Source organism: Pseudonaja textilis, chromosome 5 (genome assembly GCF_049901715.1).
Source record: "Pseudonaja textilis isolate UNSWEBS1 chromosome 5, rPseTex1.2, whole genome shotgun sequence".
NCBI classification, from domain to species: Eukaryota; Metazoa; Chordata; class Lepidosauria; order Squamata; family Elapidae; genus Pseudonaja; species Pseudonaja textilis.
Genome location: NC_141994.1, coordinates 74,026,089 through 74,044,978, shown reverse-complemented (window position 1 = coordinate 74,044,978; position 18,890 = coordinate 74,026,089). Strand labels below are relative to the sequence as shown.

General features: G+C 47.6%; 1 protein-coding gene across 2 annotated transcripts in view; it reads left to right on the top strand.

Moving 5' to 3' along the window:
• The window catches only part of AHCYL2 (adenosylhomocysteinase like 2), a 91,623-nt gene that overhangs the window by 38,389 nt on the left and 34,344 nt on the right, over positions 1–18,890 (top strand). Inside the window, exons 1-2 of one of the 2 annotated variants that reach the window (XM_087935381.1) lie at positions 479–990; positions 16,097–16,205. In XM_087935381.1, coding sequence (XP_087791507.1) covers positions 934–990; positions 16,097–16,205 — 166 coding nt within the window. In that variant the 5' untranslated portion in view covers positions 479–933. Of the gene's footprint in view, positions 1–478; positions 991–16,096; positions 16,206–18,890 lie in introns of those variants that run through there. The other variant, XM_087935380.1, reaches the window with a different exon arrangement.

The window sequence follows — 18,890 nt, the reverse complement described above, 5'->3', positions numbered from 1 at the left end:
ATGGGAACACTGCTTTTTTTAAAAAACAAATTTTATTGATTTTCCAAAACAATACACAGACAAACAAAACATAAAATATAATGACATAAGAATTTTTTTTTCTAAAAAAAACCAATACAACATCTTATTTAAAGACAGAATTATTCCAAGTTATCACATTTCCAAACAAACACAATTTGATATATATATTTACCTTATCTGTTCATCTTCATATCTTATCCTGAACTTCTCTTTATTACTTCCTTTCCTTCTATTTATTCAAATTATATCTCTTTAACTTTACAAGAACACTGCTTTTTTGTGCACAACCAGACAGAGGGTGCTGCAGGCAAGCGAAAGAAACTATCTCCGACCAAAAAACTCACAAGTGTCCCGTCTCTCAAAAGTTAATTTTAAATACTTTCAGGCTGGCTCTGGGCCAGGCATCCTTGCTCCTCGGCAGCTAGCAGTCCTGTCAGGCTTTTTTTTTTTCCCCTTTAGCTACACAACCTTGTGGTGCTATACAACACCAAAACCACACGCGAGGAGACCTCTCTCTGGCAGGAACACCTCCTTGACTTTGGGGCTCTGATTGAGCTCTGATATCAGGGCTTTTGGGTGATGTAATTTGTTGGTTCTACAAAGACTTGGGAGTAGCTGCTCCGTGGAGTTAACAAACAGATTAGTCTGTAGCTCGTTTCTCGGTCCTGAGACCTGGAGCAGAGGGCTCTCTGGGAAGTATCTGCTTGGGTTCTGGACTCGGAAGCCTTAGTCAGACCAAGGACTTGTGCCCGTAGACAAGACCTGGTTTTGATGCGAACCACCAACTCTTCTGTTGGTTCCTTGAGAAGAGAGAAGTGAGTTGGGGCTCCTGTTGCCCCCCCTTTGACCAAGCTTGGGAGAGCCAAACCAAAGCCTCCTTAGAACTAACCCACCGCTTTTCAAGTCACCGGGATGGAGAAGTGGGAGAATAGCGAAGGGACCTCTGCTTTCCACTTGCCAGACTGGATGGTGAGTTCAACTCCGTTTAGCTTCCGTTAATAAGAAGCGGGGAAATGTTGGACTTCCGTTGTGCGGTATATTTTAGCTTGGTTTTATTCTCTTTTCAGGATTAAGGTAAGCCTTAGTTAGCTCGAAAGACTTAGACCTCAAGACAGAACCTTAGGCCTGAAAGAGAGCTGGGTGAATTCCCCAGGAGGCTGGGAGTTCTAGTCCTGACTTAGGGACGAAAGGGAGCTGGGTGACTTTGGGCCAAACCCCAGGAGACGGAGAGTTCTAGTTCTTGCTTTAGGCATGAAAAAAAAATTGGCTGGGTGATTTTGGGCCAGGCCTTCTCTCTCTCAGCCCAACGCAGCTCACAGGGTGGTGGTTGTGGGGAAAACAGGAGGATGAAGGAGTGTTGGATTTGTTCGCTACCTTGAGAATGTTTGTAAAAATAATAAAAGTGGTGTGATAGATAGGTAGATTGGTAGATAGGTAGATATTGGTAGATAGGTAGATTGGTAGATTGGTAGATAGATAGATGATGGATAGATAGTTATAGAAGATGGATAGACAGATAAATGATAGATACGATAGATAGATATAGAAGACAGATGGATAGATAGAAAGAAAGATGGATAGATAGATAGATAGATAGAAGATGGATAGATAGATAAATGATAAAGAAAGAAAGAAAGAAAGAAAGAAAGAAAGAAAGAAAGAAAAAGAAAGAAAGAAAGAAAGAAAGGATAGATATAGAAGACAGGTAGGTAGGTAGATAGATAGATAGATAGATAGATAGATAGATAGATAGATAGATAGATAGGATGATAGATAGAATGGATGATAGATAGATAGATAGATAGATAGATAGATAGATAGATAGATAGATAGATAGATAGATATAGAAGACGGGTAGGTAGATAGGATGGATGGAGACAGATGGAGAGAGAGAGAGAGAGAGACAGTGTTGAGAACCGGAGAATCCAAGCTACGCAGAGCTGCCCTTTGGCGTTCCCCATTGGCAGACCAGAGGTGGCATCAAGATTTCCTTGCTCGGATCTTGGCATATCTATTATTGACCAGTTTACCTTGTGGCCGCTCGATCTTCACGCGGACAGACCGTGGCCCAAACCGTTGGTTCTTGATTAATAGGATAGGCGCTTTTCCTGGTGGGCAAATGGTGAATTTCCTGGATTCCCTCCCCACTTTTTTGTGGAAATCCATTCTCACATCTAATCAGGACCGTCCTCTGCTGGGGTGATCAAAAGAGATCCTTTTTTTTTCGTCCTATAGAAATTCCTTTACTTTAAATTTAAACTATTCGTTACCATTGGCTTTCTTTCTTTCTTTCTTTCTTTCTTTCTTTCTTTCTTTCTTTCTTTCTTTCTTTCTTTCTTTCTTTCTTTCTTTCTCTCTCTCTCTCTCTCTTTCTCTCTCTCTCTCTCTGCCTCTCCCTCCCTCTCTCCCTTTCTGTCTCTCCCTCTCCCCCTCCCTTTCTCCCTCTCCCTCTGTTTCTCTCTGCCCGCCCCTCTCTCTTTTTTTTTTTTCTCTCCCTTTCTCTCTCTCCTAATACTTCTTTGCTTCTAAATGACCTTAAGGCAAATACGAAGGATAAACAGGGCTCCCTTTTTAAGCCCTTTGCCATTCTTCTACAGAACAACACAGCTGGAAGGAACCTGGGAGGTCTTCTAGTCCAACCCCCTGCTCAAGCAGGGCTGACCGTTTCAAACAAATGGGTGTCTAATCTCTTCTGAAATACCTCCGGTGTTGCAGCACTCACAACTTTTAAAAGCGAGCTAGTTGCACCCGTTAATTGTTCTCACTTTTGGTGTTTTGGAGAATAGCTTGACTCCCTCTTCTTTTGGGGCAGCCCCTCAAATATTGGAAGACTGCTCTCATGTCACCCCTAGTCCTTCTTGTCATTAAATGAGACATCCCCAATTCCTGCAAATGTTCTTCGTACGTTTTAGCCTCCAGTTTCCTAATCATCTTTGTTGCTCTTCTCTGCACTCTTTCAAGAGTCTTGAATCCCTCCGTCCCAGACATCTTTAGCAGGAATGTTCCCAGGCCCCCTTCTGCATTATTCTAGACACACACACGCACACACAAACAAACCCACATAACACTCCAGTGATGCCCCTCTCAAATACAGTCACAATGACTCCATGTATATATGGAAACGTATGACCAATTTCCCCCCCTCCCCAATTACTTGCATAGGGATTATTCTCTATACGAAGGGTCTCCAACCTTGGGCAACTTTAAGTCTGGTGGACTTCAACTCCCAGAATTCCCCAGCCAGCAAAGCGTGGCAACTTTAAGTCTGGTGGACTTCAGCTCCCAGAATTCCCCAGCCAGCAAAGCTTGGCAACTTTAAGCCTGGCGGACTTCAGCTTCCAGAATTCCCCAGCCAGCAAAGCTTGGCAACTTTAAGCCTGGCAGACTTCAACTCCCAGAATTCCCCAGCCAGCAAAGCGTGGCAACTTTAAGCCTGGCAGACTTCAACTCCCAGAATTCCCCAGCCAGCAAAGCGTGGCAACCTTAAGCCTGGCAGACTTCAACTCCCAGAATTCCCCAGCCAGCAAAGCGTGGGAACCTTAAGCCTGGCAGACTTCAACTCCCAGAATTCCCCAGCCAGCAAAGCGTGGCAACCTTAAGCCTGGCAGACTTCAACTCCCAGAATTCCCCAGCCAGCAAAGCGTGGCAACTTTAAGCCTGGCGGACTTCAGCTCCCAGAATTCCCCAGCCAGCAAAGCGTGGCAACTTTCAGCCTGGCAGATCTCAACTCCCAGAATTCCCAGCCAGCAAAGCGTGGCAACTTTAAGCCGGACGGATTTCAACTCCCAGAATTCCCAGCCAGCAAAGCGTGGCAACTTTAAGCCTGGCGGACTTCGGCTCCCAGAATTCTGGGAGTTGAAGTCTGCCAGGCTTAAAGCTGCCACAGTTGGAAACCCTTTGCTATATACTATTCATGTTGTCTTGCATTTTCTGTTATGGATTGCACCAGAGAGGCTAAAACCAATTTCGTTGTAATACACGATGTACAATGACAATAAAGGTGAAACTTAAACTCTCCCGTTGCGTTAGAATCGGGGCGTACAGATTGCGCAAAAAGTTTTCAACTGCTGCCTTCTTCCCACGTCTTGCCTGCCTATTCAGAACCGACAGAAATAACCCTCGCTGCCTGCCTTTATTTTTAGAAGTCCCAAACCTTTGATTATCACCCTCGGGGGGGGAAGAAAAAATTGGGAAGGGAAATCCAAGATTACCGAGGTTGAGAGCGCCGATTCCTCCCAAGAAAATACCAACTCGGCATCCATGGTGAAAAAGTTCAGGCTGGAAGGTCTATTTTTGTTTCTCCAAAATTGCATCCCATCTTAAGAGCCATTGACTGACCTGTTGTTTCCTTTGTATTGTTCACCTAATCGTCCCTGCCTGAAATGAGTAAAAACTCTCGGCGTAGAAGTAGCCTTTGACTTAGGACCACGATCGAGCCCAGACTTTAGGTTGCTAAGTGAAATACGGGATAAGCAAGCTTTCTCGCTACTGTTAAGCGAATTTGTCGCTGTTGTTAAGTCAGTGACCTGGTTGTTAAGTGAATCTGGCTTCCCTGTTGATTTTCCTTGTCAGGAAGTCACCAAGATCACATGACACATTGTGACCGACATAAATACCGTGTTTTCCTGCAAATAAGACCCTGTTTTATTTTGCCACCAAAAAAGGCACCAGGTCTTATTTTCAGGGATGTCATCCACTGACTAACCTCACTTGTGTGTGTCACCCCCATCCTCCTTTTCACTGTCTGAGGCCTTCAGGAACTTCTGTGTGGCCAGCAAGGCTTTCCTGAAGGCCCCTGCAGCCTTCAGGATCGATCCAGAGCTTTGTTCTCAGCTCCAGAGGCCTTCAGGAGAGCCTTGCCGGCTGCAGAAGAAATGTTGGGGTGTGCGAGGACTGGCTACACCTGTCCCAAGGTTAGTAGTAGGGCATTCCCACCCTAGATTAATTTTTCCCGTTCACTCTGAAGTGGGCAGGATCTGAATTAGGGCTTATTTTGGGGGTAAGGGCTTGTATTGGGTTCACATGTAAAAAAAATCAAGCTAGGACTTACTTTCAGGGTAGCTCGTATTTTCAAGAAAACAGTATTTATTTGGGACATTTGCAGGCCAATCCAATCTGTTAGGTCTTATTTTTGGGGAAACAGGGTATCTGTCATTTGCCCAGCAACTGAATTTTGATCTGGGATGCTGCAGCCATCATAAGTGTGAAAAATGATCGCCTTTCGCAGTGCCGTTATCTCTGAACGGTCGCTAAGTGAACCTGCCATAAGTCAAAGACTACCTGTACATTGTTGGCATGAACAAAGGTGACCCTTGGGGTTGTGTGAGCTTGTTTTGGTTCTACTTTTCTGATCTTCCTTTCCCTCTTTCTGAATAAATTCCCTTTTATTAATAAATGCGTTTTTAAATTAGCGGCTCCCTTCCTACTTAAAGTGATTACTTTGGTCGAATAAAGGGACTCGATTTTATTTGTAGTCCCCTCTTTTGTTGCATTCAATCAATGACCATAATTGTTTGGTCACTATTCGAGGCTTGCAGAAAGTTTTCTTTCAGTTCTAGGAGTGAACAGTAGGATTTCTGCATTGGCTAGAAAATTGTTCTTCAAGATTCGTAAGTAAGTGCCGTGATTTAAAAACCCGTTTTGAATCCTAGCCTAAACCTGCCGTAAGACCAGTTAATGAAAAAATAATAGATTAGTTTTTTGTGGAGCAATCTGCAGAATAATTTGCTATTAAAACAAGCCATTCAATTAGATCTGCTTTGTTAATTCACATGTCGATGGCTAATCTGTCACGCCTTATAATCATCTCTTGACGTACACTGGGTGTGGAAATGACCTTGCCAGCGGTCAGATAAAAGGCAGCTGAGCCCTTAGCAGGAAGGTGGCCGTGGCAAGAAGAAGAGACCCCCTCTCTTCTGACCCAGGCTTCCCAAAATCGTGAAACAGACTCCTCTTCCCGACAAAACCCCCTTTTTACTAGGCTAATTTACATCCAGCCAAGTCCTGGCAAACAGTCTTTCAAGGGTGACATACGATCCCAGACCCTCTCAGGCTTGGAGAGTTGCCAGGCTGATAGCTTCCAAACGCCACACTGTAGCAGCAATGACTTGGCAAGAAGTCAGGAACAGAACTTCACACTAATTAAACGAACTAATGGTCTCCTACAAAGCCCATTCCCTTTTCGCTCCTCTTTTCATCCCTATGGGAGGGGCCTTTCACCATCCACCTGTGCCTTTACTCCCGAGTTGACCCTTGTTCCTTAATTGTTCCCTTCTTCTGGCAGCTCTGTGCAGGCTCCAGCTGTTCTTCTTCCCCACTGATGTCCAACTCTGAAGGCAGCTGATAACTGTCAGACGGCCCTGGTCCCCATCTCTGCCTCGTGTTCCTTAGTTGTTCCCTTCTTCTGCCAGCTCTGTGCATGCGCACACTGGGAACAGGCTCCAGCTGTTCTTCTTCCCCACTGATCTCCGACTCTGAAGGCAGCTGATAACTGTCGGATGGCCCTGGTCCCCATCTCTGCCTCTGATGCAGACCCCTCGTCCGGGCCTCCCCCAGACTCCAGGACTCCAGTTCCTCCCCAACCTCTCCTCACTGTCCGACTCTGCCGCCAGCTCCACTGGCTGCTGGCAGGCCACAACACTCATTCGTTTCTTGGATTACCCAGATAGTCCTCAACTTATGACCACAATTGAGCCCAAAATCTGTGTCATTAAGCGAGACATCGGTTAAATGAATTTTGCCCCATTTGATACGACTGTTCTTGCCAGCAGTTGTTACGTGAATCACTGCAATTGTTAAGTTAGTGACACCGTCGTTAAGCGAATCCATCTTCCCCCTTGACTTTGCTCGTCCGTAGGTCGCAAAAGGGGAAATTACGTGACCCTGGGACCCTGCAACCATCATAAGTACGAGTCAGTTGCCAAGTGTCTGAATTTTGACCACGTAGCCGTGGTCGTGACTGCAACAGGTCATAAGGGTGAGGAACGGTGAAAGGTCACTGAAGAAATAGCAGAGAAAATTCAAAGGCTCAGCCGATCTCATTGTACACGTGTTGTGCCTTGACAGTAAAGGTTTGAAAATTTGGAGGAGGAAATTAAAACAGTTTTCCACACCTGGGGTAAGAGTTTTTGGACTGAACTAAAAGCCTGGAAAGAGTAAACTGGAAGTAATAGTTGCATCTTTGATTGCAAGGACATCTTTGCTATGCCCAGATAGGCCCTTCAGCCTCCCGTGTTTAAGTAGTCAGAAAAGAGGTTCAGACAGTGTCAGTAAAATAATATTTTCTCTTTGGCTATAATCCTAGAAAGCTAAGGGATGGCATCCATTCGAAAAATGGATTTATTGCTCTTAAAAAAAAGTAGAGAGAGAGAGAAGAAAGAGAGAAGGGAGACGGAAGAGAGAGAGAGAAGGAGAGAAGAGAGAGGAGAGATGAGATGAGAGAAAGGAGAGAGAAGAGAAGGAGAAAGAAGAGAGAAGAGGGAGAAGGGAGAGAAGATAAGAAAGAAGAAAGAAGAGAGAAAAGGAGAGGGGAGAGAAGATAAGAAAGAAGAAAGAAGAGAGAGAGAGAGAGAGAAGGGAGAGGGGAGAAAGAGAGAAAGAGGATAGAAAGGAGAGGAGAGATGAGAGAAAGGAGAGAGAAGAGAAGGAGAAAGAAGAGAGAAGAGAAGAAAGGAGAGAGAAAAGGAGAGGGGAGAGAAGAGAAAGAGGAGAAAGAAGAGAGAGAAGGGAGAGGGGAGAAAGGAGAGAGAGAAATGGGATAGAGAGAGAGAAGGGAGAGGGGAGAAGAGAGAGAGAGAGAGAGAGAGAGAGAGAGAGAGAGAGAAGAGAAGGGAGAGGGGAGAAAGGAGAGAGAGAAAGTGGATAGAGAGAAAGGAGAGGGGGAGAGAGAGAAAGAGAGAAGAAAGAAGAGAGAAAAGGAGAGGGGAGAGAAGAGAAAGAAGAGAGAGAAGAGAGAGAGAGAAAAAGAGAAAGGAGAGGGGAGAAAGGAGAAAGGAGAGAGAGAAAGAGAGAGACTTCTGTGCCAGCCTTTGCCTGAGTAATTCCTTCACGCACGATCCCATTAATGGGTGGCTGGACAAATTGAGATTGCTTATTATCTGAATATCCTTAATGATGCCCTTGGGCAGTGCAGTGATAAAGCCCATGAAAATAATCGTAAGTTCACCCAAGAACGCCAGTTCCGGATAGAAAAGCGACAGCCTGCCAGCCCTTCTGTTGGCCAAAAGAAAAGTATAGCTCGGAAGGTCAGGATCAGAGGGAAAGAACAAAGGAAGTCCTTCTTCAGATCTCTTCGGGAAGAAAAGGAGGATTAAAAAAAATTATCCTATCAGCCGCTCGGAGAAGTCACGAAAATAATTAAAAACAAAAGATAAGGTGAAGATAAAGGAGTCCCCGACTAAAGGGTTGCCTGACTAATCTTATCACTTTTTTTTTTTTGGCTAGGGTACCTATTGTGAGAGTGCTGTGGACGTGCAGGTCTGGTACAGGTGTGCCTGTGATAGGAAGGAATCAGTGGAGCCCTTGGTGCTCTCTGAGCTGGGTGGTTTCCTTGCAGACGTCTCATGACCCAACGAGGGAACGTCATCCGTGCTGGAAGGAAGGGGGGAGACTTCTACAGCTGCTGATGCTCCCTGGTTGGATCATGAAAGGTGTGCAAGGGAAACCACCTAGTTTAGAGAGCAGCAGGGACCCCCATAGCCTGCCCTTCCTTCCTCCCTCCCTCTTTTTCCTTCCATCCTCCCTCTGTCCCTCTCTTTCTCCTCCCTCCCTCCCTCCCTCCCTCTCCTTTCCCCCCTTTTCTCACTTCCTTCCTTCCCTCCCTCCCTCCCTCCACGCCACAAATTCTACTCCCTTTAGTACTGATGATGCTACTTTGTTGGGTCATAAAACGTCTGCAAGAAAACCACCCAGCTCAGAGAGCATCCAGGACCCCACAGTCCACCCTTCCTTCCTTCCTTCCTTCCTTCCTTCCTTCCTTCCTTCCTTCCTTCTTCCTTCCTTCCTTCCTTCTTCCTCTCCTCCCCCTCCCTTCCTCCTCCTTCCTTCCTCTCCTCCTTCCTCCCATCCGTCCCTCCCTCCTTCCCTTCCACAAATCCCACCCCTCTCACACTGATGATGTTCCCTAATACAGTCCTGCAACATCCAGCCAGAAAACCCGCCAACTCAGAGACCACCAAGGACCCCTTGAGTTCAATCCCGAGCCACAAATATAGTCTTCTAAAGTAATCAGTCTCCCCCAAATGGATAATTAGGGGTTCGTGATTCCTCATTGTTAGGTGTGTCCACGTGAGGACCAGGCAAGCGATCTTTCTAGGATACTTTCCATTTGGAGGTCCGCCAAACCGAAAGGTTGACTTAAAAGACTTCACATCTTTGCGAACCGCCGAAAGTTGCTATATTCTCTCATGCATTCGAGCAAGAGACATCACAGTACTCACGCAGCCCAAAGCATGTGCCTTAAAAGATCGTGCCCAGGGATGGATGTTGTGTTGGAGAACGCTCACCCAACCCTTGAAGAGTTAAACCAGTAGTAGTGTTAATCCTCTCAAGGCTCCCTCTCATGTGACAGGCTTAGCCTGGAATCCTAACCCTCTCCTAAATCCTTCCAAATCTTGGCACAAAATCTGTCTGGTATGTGCAGTTAAACTGCTCGGGGAGAAATTGGCATGGACAATTTGTTCACAGTCGATTGGGAGCGCCCGTGGAAATGGCCGAAGCTTTCCTTTCATAGCTCCCTTCTGTTGATCTAAGGCAGAGGTGTCCAACCTTGGTGCCGTGAAGACTTGTGGATTTCAACTCCCAGAATTCCCAGTTGGCTGAAGTATTCTGGGAGCTGAAGTCCACAAGTCTTCACCTTGCCAAGGTTGGACACGCTTGGTTTAAGACAATGTTCCTCAACGTTGACAACTTCAAGACCGGTAGACGTCAACTCCCAGAATTCTTAGCTGGCTAGGGAATTCTGGGAGTTGAAGTCCACAGGTCTTTGCCAAGGTTGAGCGTCCTGGGTCTTAGCCTAAGGCAATGTTTCTCAACCTTGATGGGTGGATTTCAACTCCCAGAATTCCTAGCTGACTGGGGAATTCTGGGAGTTGAAGTCCACGCACCTTCAGGCCAATACCGTTGAGAAACACTGGTCCAGTGAGTCAGCCGACAGTGTCATTAAAGGCAATCACTCTTTTGAGACCCCAAGTTTGGAAAAATTAGCAAACATTTTGGTTATATATACCATGTTTCCCAGAAAATCCTGTCTTATATTTCTTGCCATCAAAAAAGGCACCAGGTCTTATTTTCGGGGATGTCTTCCACTGACTAACCACACTTGGGTGTGTCACCCCCATCCTCCTTTTCGCTGTCTGAGGCCTTCAGGAACTTCTTCTTCTGTGGCCAGCAAGGCTTTCCTGAAGGCCCCTGCAGCCTTCAGGATCGATCCAGAGCTTTGTTCTCAGCTCCAGAGGCCTTCAAGAGAGCCTGGCCAGCCTTGCCGGCTGCAGAAGAAGAAATGGGCTGGCCAGGCAGGTGTCGGGGTGTGCGAGGCCTGGCTACACCTGTCCCAAGGTAAGTAGTAGGTCATCTCCACCACCCCCATCCCCACCCTAGATTAATTTTTACCCGTCCATTCTGGAGTGGACGGGATCTTAAGTCGGGCTTATTTTGGGGGTAGGGCTTATATTGCACGCCCCCCACGCACCCTATGCATGCACATGTAATACCCTGCCGCCCCCTTACCTGCGCTGCGCCTCACAGCTGATTTTCGGCCGGTTTGAGGCCTTTTTCGGCCTCCAGGAGGCTTGAGGAAGGCTTCTGCAGGCTTTGCAGGCTGAAAACTAGGCCCGTTTCATCACTTCCGGTATTTCCGGCAAAACAGGAAGTGATGAAACGAGCCTAGTTTTTGCCTGCAAAGCCTGCAGAAGCCTCCCTCAAGCCTCTGAGAGGCGAAAAAGGCCTCAAACCGGCCGAAAATCAGCTGTGAGGTGCGCGCATGCACCGTGAGGTAAGTTTGCCCGCAGCTTGCCTGCCACCACAAATGGCTCCGGTGCCACCTGTGGCACGGGTACCATAGGTTCGCCATCACGGCACTAGGAAGTAAATCCAACCGATTCTAGTTTTATGTTTTGTTTTGTTTTTTCCTTTTGCAAGAGAGGTGAACCAACGGCAGAAGCGCTCAAAATCTCATCCTTCGCTCGAAAAGCAGAGCCAATATTTTTGAAACGTGGTGGGCGGATAGAAAGCCACTCGCTCCCATTTTGGTTAATAATAAATGCCTTTATTGTTTCAGCGGCTCACTAGTTAAACTTTCCGCAAACGAACAGCCTCTGTTAGAAGGGGGGTGGGGGTAGAGAGAGAGAGAGAGAGAGCAAAATTTGAATTTTAAAAGGTGCCTAATTATCGAGTTAATTATAGCAGGCAGGGGGGGGGGAAAAACCATATAGAAATAAGCTATTGTTAAGGCGTGTACGAGGCAGGCCGCTTTAGAAGCCGGAGTTTAGTGATGTGGCAGTAATAAAACGAGAATTAAAAGGAGGAGGATTGGGGCGGGGGACGATGGAACAGAGCGGTGAGGTTTGGTTTGCTAAGAACGGCGGGTGCCTCTTCCAGCATTGGTTCTCCAGCCCCCACGACGTGGAAACCTGGACGGAAGGTTGAAAACCACCAGGTGCTCTGTACCTCCGTCTCACCTTCCCCCTCCCTCCTTCCTCCCCCCACCCCAAGCAAAGAGGTGAAACCAGAGTAGGCAGGATTTCCACTGCAGGAAAGGTATAAAGGGATGGGCACCTGCTCAGGTGCTAGAGGGCTTCAGGACGCAGCGCCATGCCTGGCCAGAAGATGACCACTGCGACCGGGCCCTCGGGGATTAAAGGCAAGGTGAGGGAATTTCATAGCATCCTAGGGAGCTTGGAGGTCTTCTAGTCCACCCCTCCTCCCCAGCCTAAGTCCTTATACCATCCTGGACAAACGCTTGTTCAACCTTTTCTTAAAAGATCTTCTGTTCTGACCCGACTCCCCAAACACGACAAGCCCTCTGGATTCAATCAATGATTCCTTTATGAGGAAGAGCGCCGGCAGCCCCAGCAAAAACTTCCTCTCTCACCGCAGGCTAACAAATCTGTCCAGCAGGGGGATGAATAGTTTGTCTGCCACCTCTAGTTCATCTCCACCTCCTGCCTTTTATCCCCAGAGCTCGGGTGGGGCTTCGCTAGCAGCGGTGGCTCTATTGTCCCGAGGGCCGGCCCATAGATTTCCACTGCTCTCCTCTCCTCTCTGCCTTTTGAGAATCAGCACATCAGGCACTGTACCCGGCTGTTCCTCCTCTTCCTCATCAGCCACTTCCAGACCTGGGGGGTGTTGAGTCTCCCTCCTTCTTCCTCCCTCCCTCCCTCTCCCTCTCCCTCCCTCCCTCTCTCCCTCCCTCTCTCTTTCTCTCTGTGCCACCTCCATTCCCTCTTCCCCCTTGGAGCTCCCAGATCGTCCTGATGCTGGTCCTGACTCCCACGCCTCCTCCTCCTCCTCCTCTTTCTCCTCCTCCTCCTCTGATTTGGTTGCCGGAGGGGCCAGTGGCCAACAGGCCACAACACCTCCAGTGATAGAGCAACCACAATTCCAGGAGGCAAACTATCCCATGGATGATTCCACTCTCCCTCTCAGGAGATTCCTCCTTAGTTCCAGGTTGGATGTCTGTGGAGATCCTCGGTCTTCCAGGTCACCTTTCATCATCATCCTCACCCTCATCCAACTGCAGGAGAAGGCCTCTTCCACGTGCTTCCAATGCATGGGGTCCCTGAGCTTCCCTTGGCCAACTGGGCCTGCCATACTCGCTCATGCCATTACTCCATCTTGTTGGAGGTCCCCCTTGTGGGTGCTTTGGATCCAGTGGGATCCATTCTGGGACCACCTCGGTCCACCTTCCACCCGGTGCAATCAGCCGGTTTCCCTTGCAATCCTTTTCACTCCTTCTCTCATCTTCTTCTTCTTCCTCCTCCTCCTCTTCTTCTACTCTCCTCTTCTCTCTTGTCTTCTTTCCTCATTCCCCCTTCTCCTCCTCCTCCACCTCCTCCTCCTCCTTCTCTCATCCTTTCCTCATTCCCCTTCTCCTTTCTCCTCCTCCTCCACCTCCTCCTCCTCTCATCCTCTTCTTCCTCCTCTTCTTCTACTCTCCTCCTCCTCCTCTCTCTTCTCCTCTTTCCTCATTCCCCCTTCTCCTCCTCTTCTTCCTCCTCCTCTTCTTCTACTCTCCTCTTCTCTCTTGTCTTCTTTCCTCATTCCCCCCTCTCCTCCTCCTCCACCTCCTCCTCCTCCTTCTCTCCTCCTTCCCTCATTCTCCCTTCTCCTCCTCCTCCTCCTCCACCTCCTCCTCTCATCCTCTTCTTCCTCCTCTTCTTCTACTCTCCTCCTCCTCCTCTCTCTTCTCCTCTTTCCTCATTCCCCCTTCTCCTCCTCTTCTTCCTCCTCCTCTTCTTCTACTCTCCTCTTCTCTCTTGTCTTCTTTCCTCATTCCCCCTTCTCCCCCTCCTCCTCCTCCTCCTCCTCCTTCTCTCCTCCTTCCCTCATTCTCCCTTCTCCTCCTCCTCCTCCACCTCCTCCTCTCATCCTCCTCTTTCTCCTCCTTCTCTCCTCCTTTTCTTCCTCCTCCTGTTCTTCTACTCTCCTCTTCTTTCTTGTCCTCTTTCCTCATTCCCTCTCCTCCTCCTCCTCCTCCTTCTCTCATCCTCTTTCCTCATTCCCCCTTGTCCTCCTCTTTCTCCTTCTCCTCTTTCTCCTCCTCCTCCTTCTCTCATCCTCTTCTTCCTCCTCCTCTTCTACTCTCCTCCTCCTCTCTCTTCTCTTTCCTCATTCCCCCTTCTCCTCCTCCTCCTCCTTCTCTCATCCTCTTTCCTCATTCCCCCTTGTCCTCCTCTTTCTCCTTCTCCTCTTTCTCCTCCTCCTCCTTCTCTCCTCCTCTTCTTCCTCCTCTTCTTCTACTCTCCTCCTCCTCTCTCTTCTCTTTCCTCATTCCCCCTTCTCCTCGTCCACCTCCACCTCCTCCGTTTCCTAGTATATTCCCCCGCATGCAGGGTCCACTTTTGGGACCTTGAAGGCCACTTTGCAGGGTCAGCTGCATCTCCAGGGCAGAGGCCCACGGCTTGCCCGTCTCTGTTGATGGTGTCTTGCCCTCTCTGTCTTGGGCCCCCAGGAGGTGCCCGGCCGTGAACTTCTTGTTGGTAGCCCGTCTTGGTTGCCTTGTAAATCTTCAGATTTTAGACGGCTTGGCATCCGTCTGTTCCCGTAAGACACCGCTGAGTTCTCGCCAACGCATCCAGGCTGCGTTCCCCCTTGCTAGCACCTCACCACCGATGTCGCCATGGCCTCGTAGGTGGGATCCCAGGCACCCCAAAGACGTCCACCACCTTTAGGTTTTCCCCCATCAATTTCAAGCCTTCCAGGGGTGGTTTTACTTTCTTTTCTTTTTTTTTTGGAAAACAGTTTTATTAATTTTGACAACAAACAAAAACACATAAAACATAAAAACATTATCATCCTTTCCTTCATGAGTTTACAGACAGTGTATCGGTTGGTTTATCACTTTTTTGTGTGCATCCATTTCATAGTCTCCATTGTAGTTATATTATATATGTTATCATATTATCAATATTATCAGTCAACAATGATATAGCCTGATATCCTTATTAAACAATCATTTGACTATCATTTTATTAATTCACGCTTTAGCGAGACAACTATAGTTTACTTAATTTATTTTGTAGCAAATCATAAAGTCACAGCGAGTCTATCTGAATAAAATGTTATAAAGATAATATCATAGAAAAAAAGGAAATATGTAATCATTGTTTCCTAAGGTTCTAAATATTCTATTACTATAGTAGGGGTAGTTTTACTTTCTCGAAGGCATCCTGCATTTTCCGTTTGTTCCCCAATCCACGTGGGAGTCTTTCCGTCTTTGGGTGCTGAGCAGGGTCTTTCCATGCATCTTTGAGCCCCTCGTAGCTTTTGCGTCTGGGTTTCGCCATCATATGTTCTAGCACGTAGCACATATGGATCGAACCTTTTTCTCTTCGGGCATCGGAGGGGGAAATTGTTCTTGGAAATTCAGCTTAACTTGCCTGCCGACCACATTTAACCCACCATTCAATTTCCTTTTTTGTATCCCCTTCCACTGAGGTCCGTCGGCCGATGTATGTGTAGTAGAAGAACCGCTATATCTTGCTCTTCTCCAGATATTACCGTTTTTCCACCTTTGCTGAATTTATTAAACATAACCTGGCTGTCTTCAGGTTTATTTTTAAGCCGAATATGTGTCTCTGTTTCTCTTCTGAGTCTTGTGAGAAGACAACAACATCCTCTTCAAATCTTAAAATGTTTTAAATATCCCGACGGCTGCTTTTTCCAAATGGCAATAGGATATGAAGACCCCGTTTCCTCCCCAAAATACGACCTACCCTGAAAGTAAGCCCTAGCTCTATTTTTTACATGTGCACCCAATATAAGCCCTACCCCCCAAAATAAACCCCAATGAAAATCCCACCCATTCCAGAAGAGACTGGTAAAAATTAGGGTGGGGGTGTGTGTGGAGCTGCCCTACTACTTACCTTTGGACAGGTGTAGCCAGGCCTTGCACACCTCGACACCTGCCTTGTCGGTCCATTTCTTCTGTAGCCAGCAAGGCTTTCCTGAAGGCCTTGGAGCTGATAAGAAAGCTCTGGATCGATCCTGAGGGCTGCAGAGGCCTCAGGAAAGCCTTGCCAGCCACAGAAGGAGAAATTCCTGACCGCGAAAAGGAGGCCGGGGATGACGCACACAAGTGAGGTTACTCAGTGGATGACATCCCCCCCGAAAATAAGACCTGGTGCCTTTTTTGGGTGGCAAAAAGAAATATAAGACAGGGTCTTATTTTCGAGGAAACGTGGTATTGACCCAGGAGACGTTGTGAAGCTGTTGAGTCCTTTGAGGCGGCTTCTGGTTGAAGGGCCAGTGGAGTTGTGGACCAGAAGGCTGTTTTTCATTGGGCCTGAATTCTTCTATCTGTCCACCCTTGGCTAAATCTGGCTTTCTCCACCCCCCCACCCCCTTTTCTTTTTAATAGATCCAGTTTGCTGACCAAAAGCAAGAATTTAACAAGCGCCCCACGAAGATTGGCCGCCGTTCGCTATCCCGCTCCATCTCTCAATCATCGACCGACAGCTACAGTTCCGGTAGGTCCTTGTAAGAGAGAGGCTTTCAGATGAAAAAAATATATACATATTGGGGAAGTGACCCTCTGCCGTCCTCCCCTCCCCGATTATCACATGAACTATGCTGACCAGAGATACAGCGAAGAAGCTGGAATGCTGCAAATTGACAGCCGGGAGAGGGGGGTGCGGTGGAGCCTTCCCGTCAAGAGGCAGTCTACCCCCGATGGGAAGCAAAGCAGGACAGAGCAAACGCCTCCAGGGGCACTTGGATTGAAACCAGGTTTGGTTTCCACCACACTTGAAACCCAGAAGGCTTCAGGTGGATGGTTGAACTTGTGATTTGCTTCATTCATCAGGGAGATCCTGTAATATGTCGTTTCCAGTAAACTGAGCTGTAGGCACCACCCCGGGTCCCTCTGGGAGGGAAATGGGGGACTTTTAAGATGGGAGGGGGAGGCGGGCAGGTGGAAAGGCAGGGAGGACAGAGGGAAGAATGGATGGATTCACGGGAAGATGACAGACAGACAGACACATATGTACATGGAGATTAGATAGATATGGTAGGTAGGTAGGTAGGTAGATAGAAAAATAGATAAATATTAGATGGATGCATGGATAGATAGACAGATGATGTATGTACATAGAGATTAGATAGATTTGGTAGATAGATAGATAGATGAGATAGATGGATGCATAGATAGATAGATAGATAGATAGATAGATAGATAGATAGATAGATAGATAGATAGATAGATAGACAGACAGACAGACAGACAGAGATAGATGGATGGAGGGATAGATGAGATAGATGGATGCATGGATAGATAGATGATAGATAGATAGATGATAGATAGAAGATAGATAGATAGATGATAGATAGATAGATGATAGATAGAAGATAGATAGATAGATAGATAGATAGATAGATAGATAGATAGATAGATAGATAGATAGATAGATGTATGTACAGAGATTGGTGGGTGGGTGGGTGGATAGATGGATAGATAGATAAACATGGACAGATAGATAGATAATCTATGTACATAGAGATTAGATAGATAGATAGATAGATAGATAGACAGACAGACAGACAGATAGAGGATAGATAGACAGATAGATAGATAGATAGATAGATAGATAGATAGATAGATAGATAGATAGATAGATAGATAGATAGATAATGTTCATAGAGATTAAATAGAGAGACAGATACATGATAGATGGAGGGAGGGATGGAGGGATAGACAGATAAATAGACAGACAGACTGGTATGGAGGGATAGTCAGACAGAATAATCTTTGACAGGATGTGGCATCTCATGCTGCTGTTATAGCCAGAATGGTTTTCAGATCAAAAGAAGAAGGAAAAAATACAGCTCCGATAAGAAGGCTTAAATAGAAAAGCTGTTCTTTTAATCCTGTCTAAAAAAGGAGCTTGCTCTGTCCTGCCTGCCCACGGTGTGCCGCCACACGGTTGTGCTGCCAAAGCCCCGTGCCTGCTGGCATCGGAGAACACGGCGAAGCAGGTCTAGCAGCCGTCTTACGCACTGCGGTGCTATTGCAAACCTTGAGGGCAGGAGAGAGAGATCCCCGAGAGGACGTAATGGTGGCGCTGGTGGCGATGATGATGATATCCTCCGTTCAGTCGTGTCTGCCTCTTCTTGGCCATTCTGTGGGCCAGGCCTCCATATCTCCCAATCTTACGTTACTTCTTTGAGTTTGTCTACGCTCGCCCTAGAGTCGGCGTTGAGGGCACCCAGACACTGTGGAAGGAGGGAGGGAGGATGGGAGAAAGGAAGGAAGGAGGGAGGAAAGGAGGGCCTTGGTGGCGCAGTGGTTGGAATGCAGCATTGCAGGGTGACTTCTGCCGACTGCCAACAGTTGGATGCTGACCAGCTCCAGCTCAGTCAAACGAGGACCCAGATTGTTGAGGACAATATGTTAACCGCTTAGAGAGGGCCGTGAAGCACCGTGAAGCGGTATATAAGTCTAAGGGCTATTGCTAACTAGGAAGGAGGGAGGGAGGGAGGGAGGAAGGAAGGAAGGAAGGAAGGAAGGAAGGAAGGAAGGAAGGAAGGAAGGAAGGAAGGAAGGAAGGAAGGAAGGAGCGAGCAACAGGCTGACTATACACTGCTTAGAGAGGGCCGTGAAGCACCGTGAAGCGGTATATAAGTCTAAGGGCTATTGCTAACTAGGAAGGAGGGAGGGAGGGAGAGAGAGGGAAGGAAGGAAAGAAGGAAGGAAGGAAGGAAGGAAGGAAGGAAGGAAGGAAGGAAGGAAGGAACAACAGGCTGACTATACACTGCTTAGAGAGGGCCGTGAAGCACCGTGAAGTGGTATATAAGTCTAAGGGCTATTACTAACTAGGAACGAGGGAGGGAGAGGAGAGGGAGGGAAGGGAGGAAGGAAGGAAGGAAGGAGCAACAGGCTGACTCTATACACTGCTTAGAGAGGGCCGTGAAGCACCGTGAAGTGAAGCACTATATAAGTCTAAGGACTATTGCTATTTTCTCTCTGGATTCTGCATTCCCCGCTCGGAGCGATCTGTGCTCCCGTTAGGAAAGACCTCCCCGCAGAGAGCGCGAGAGATCCCACCCATCTCCCACAGCCGCTCTCTCTCCTCCCCTGCCGCCGCCTCCTCTTGCGTCCAGGATGAGGCCCCGAAGCGGAGCTTGGATTCCACGCGGCCTTCGGAACCCCAAGCTCA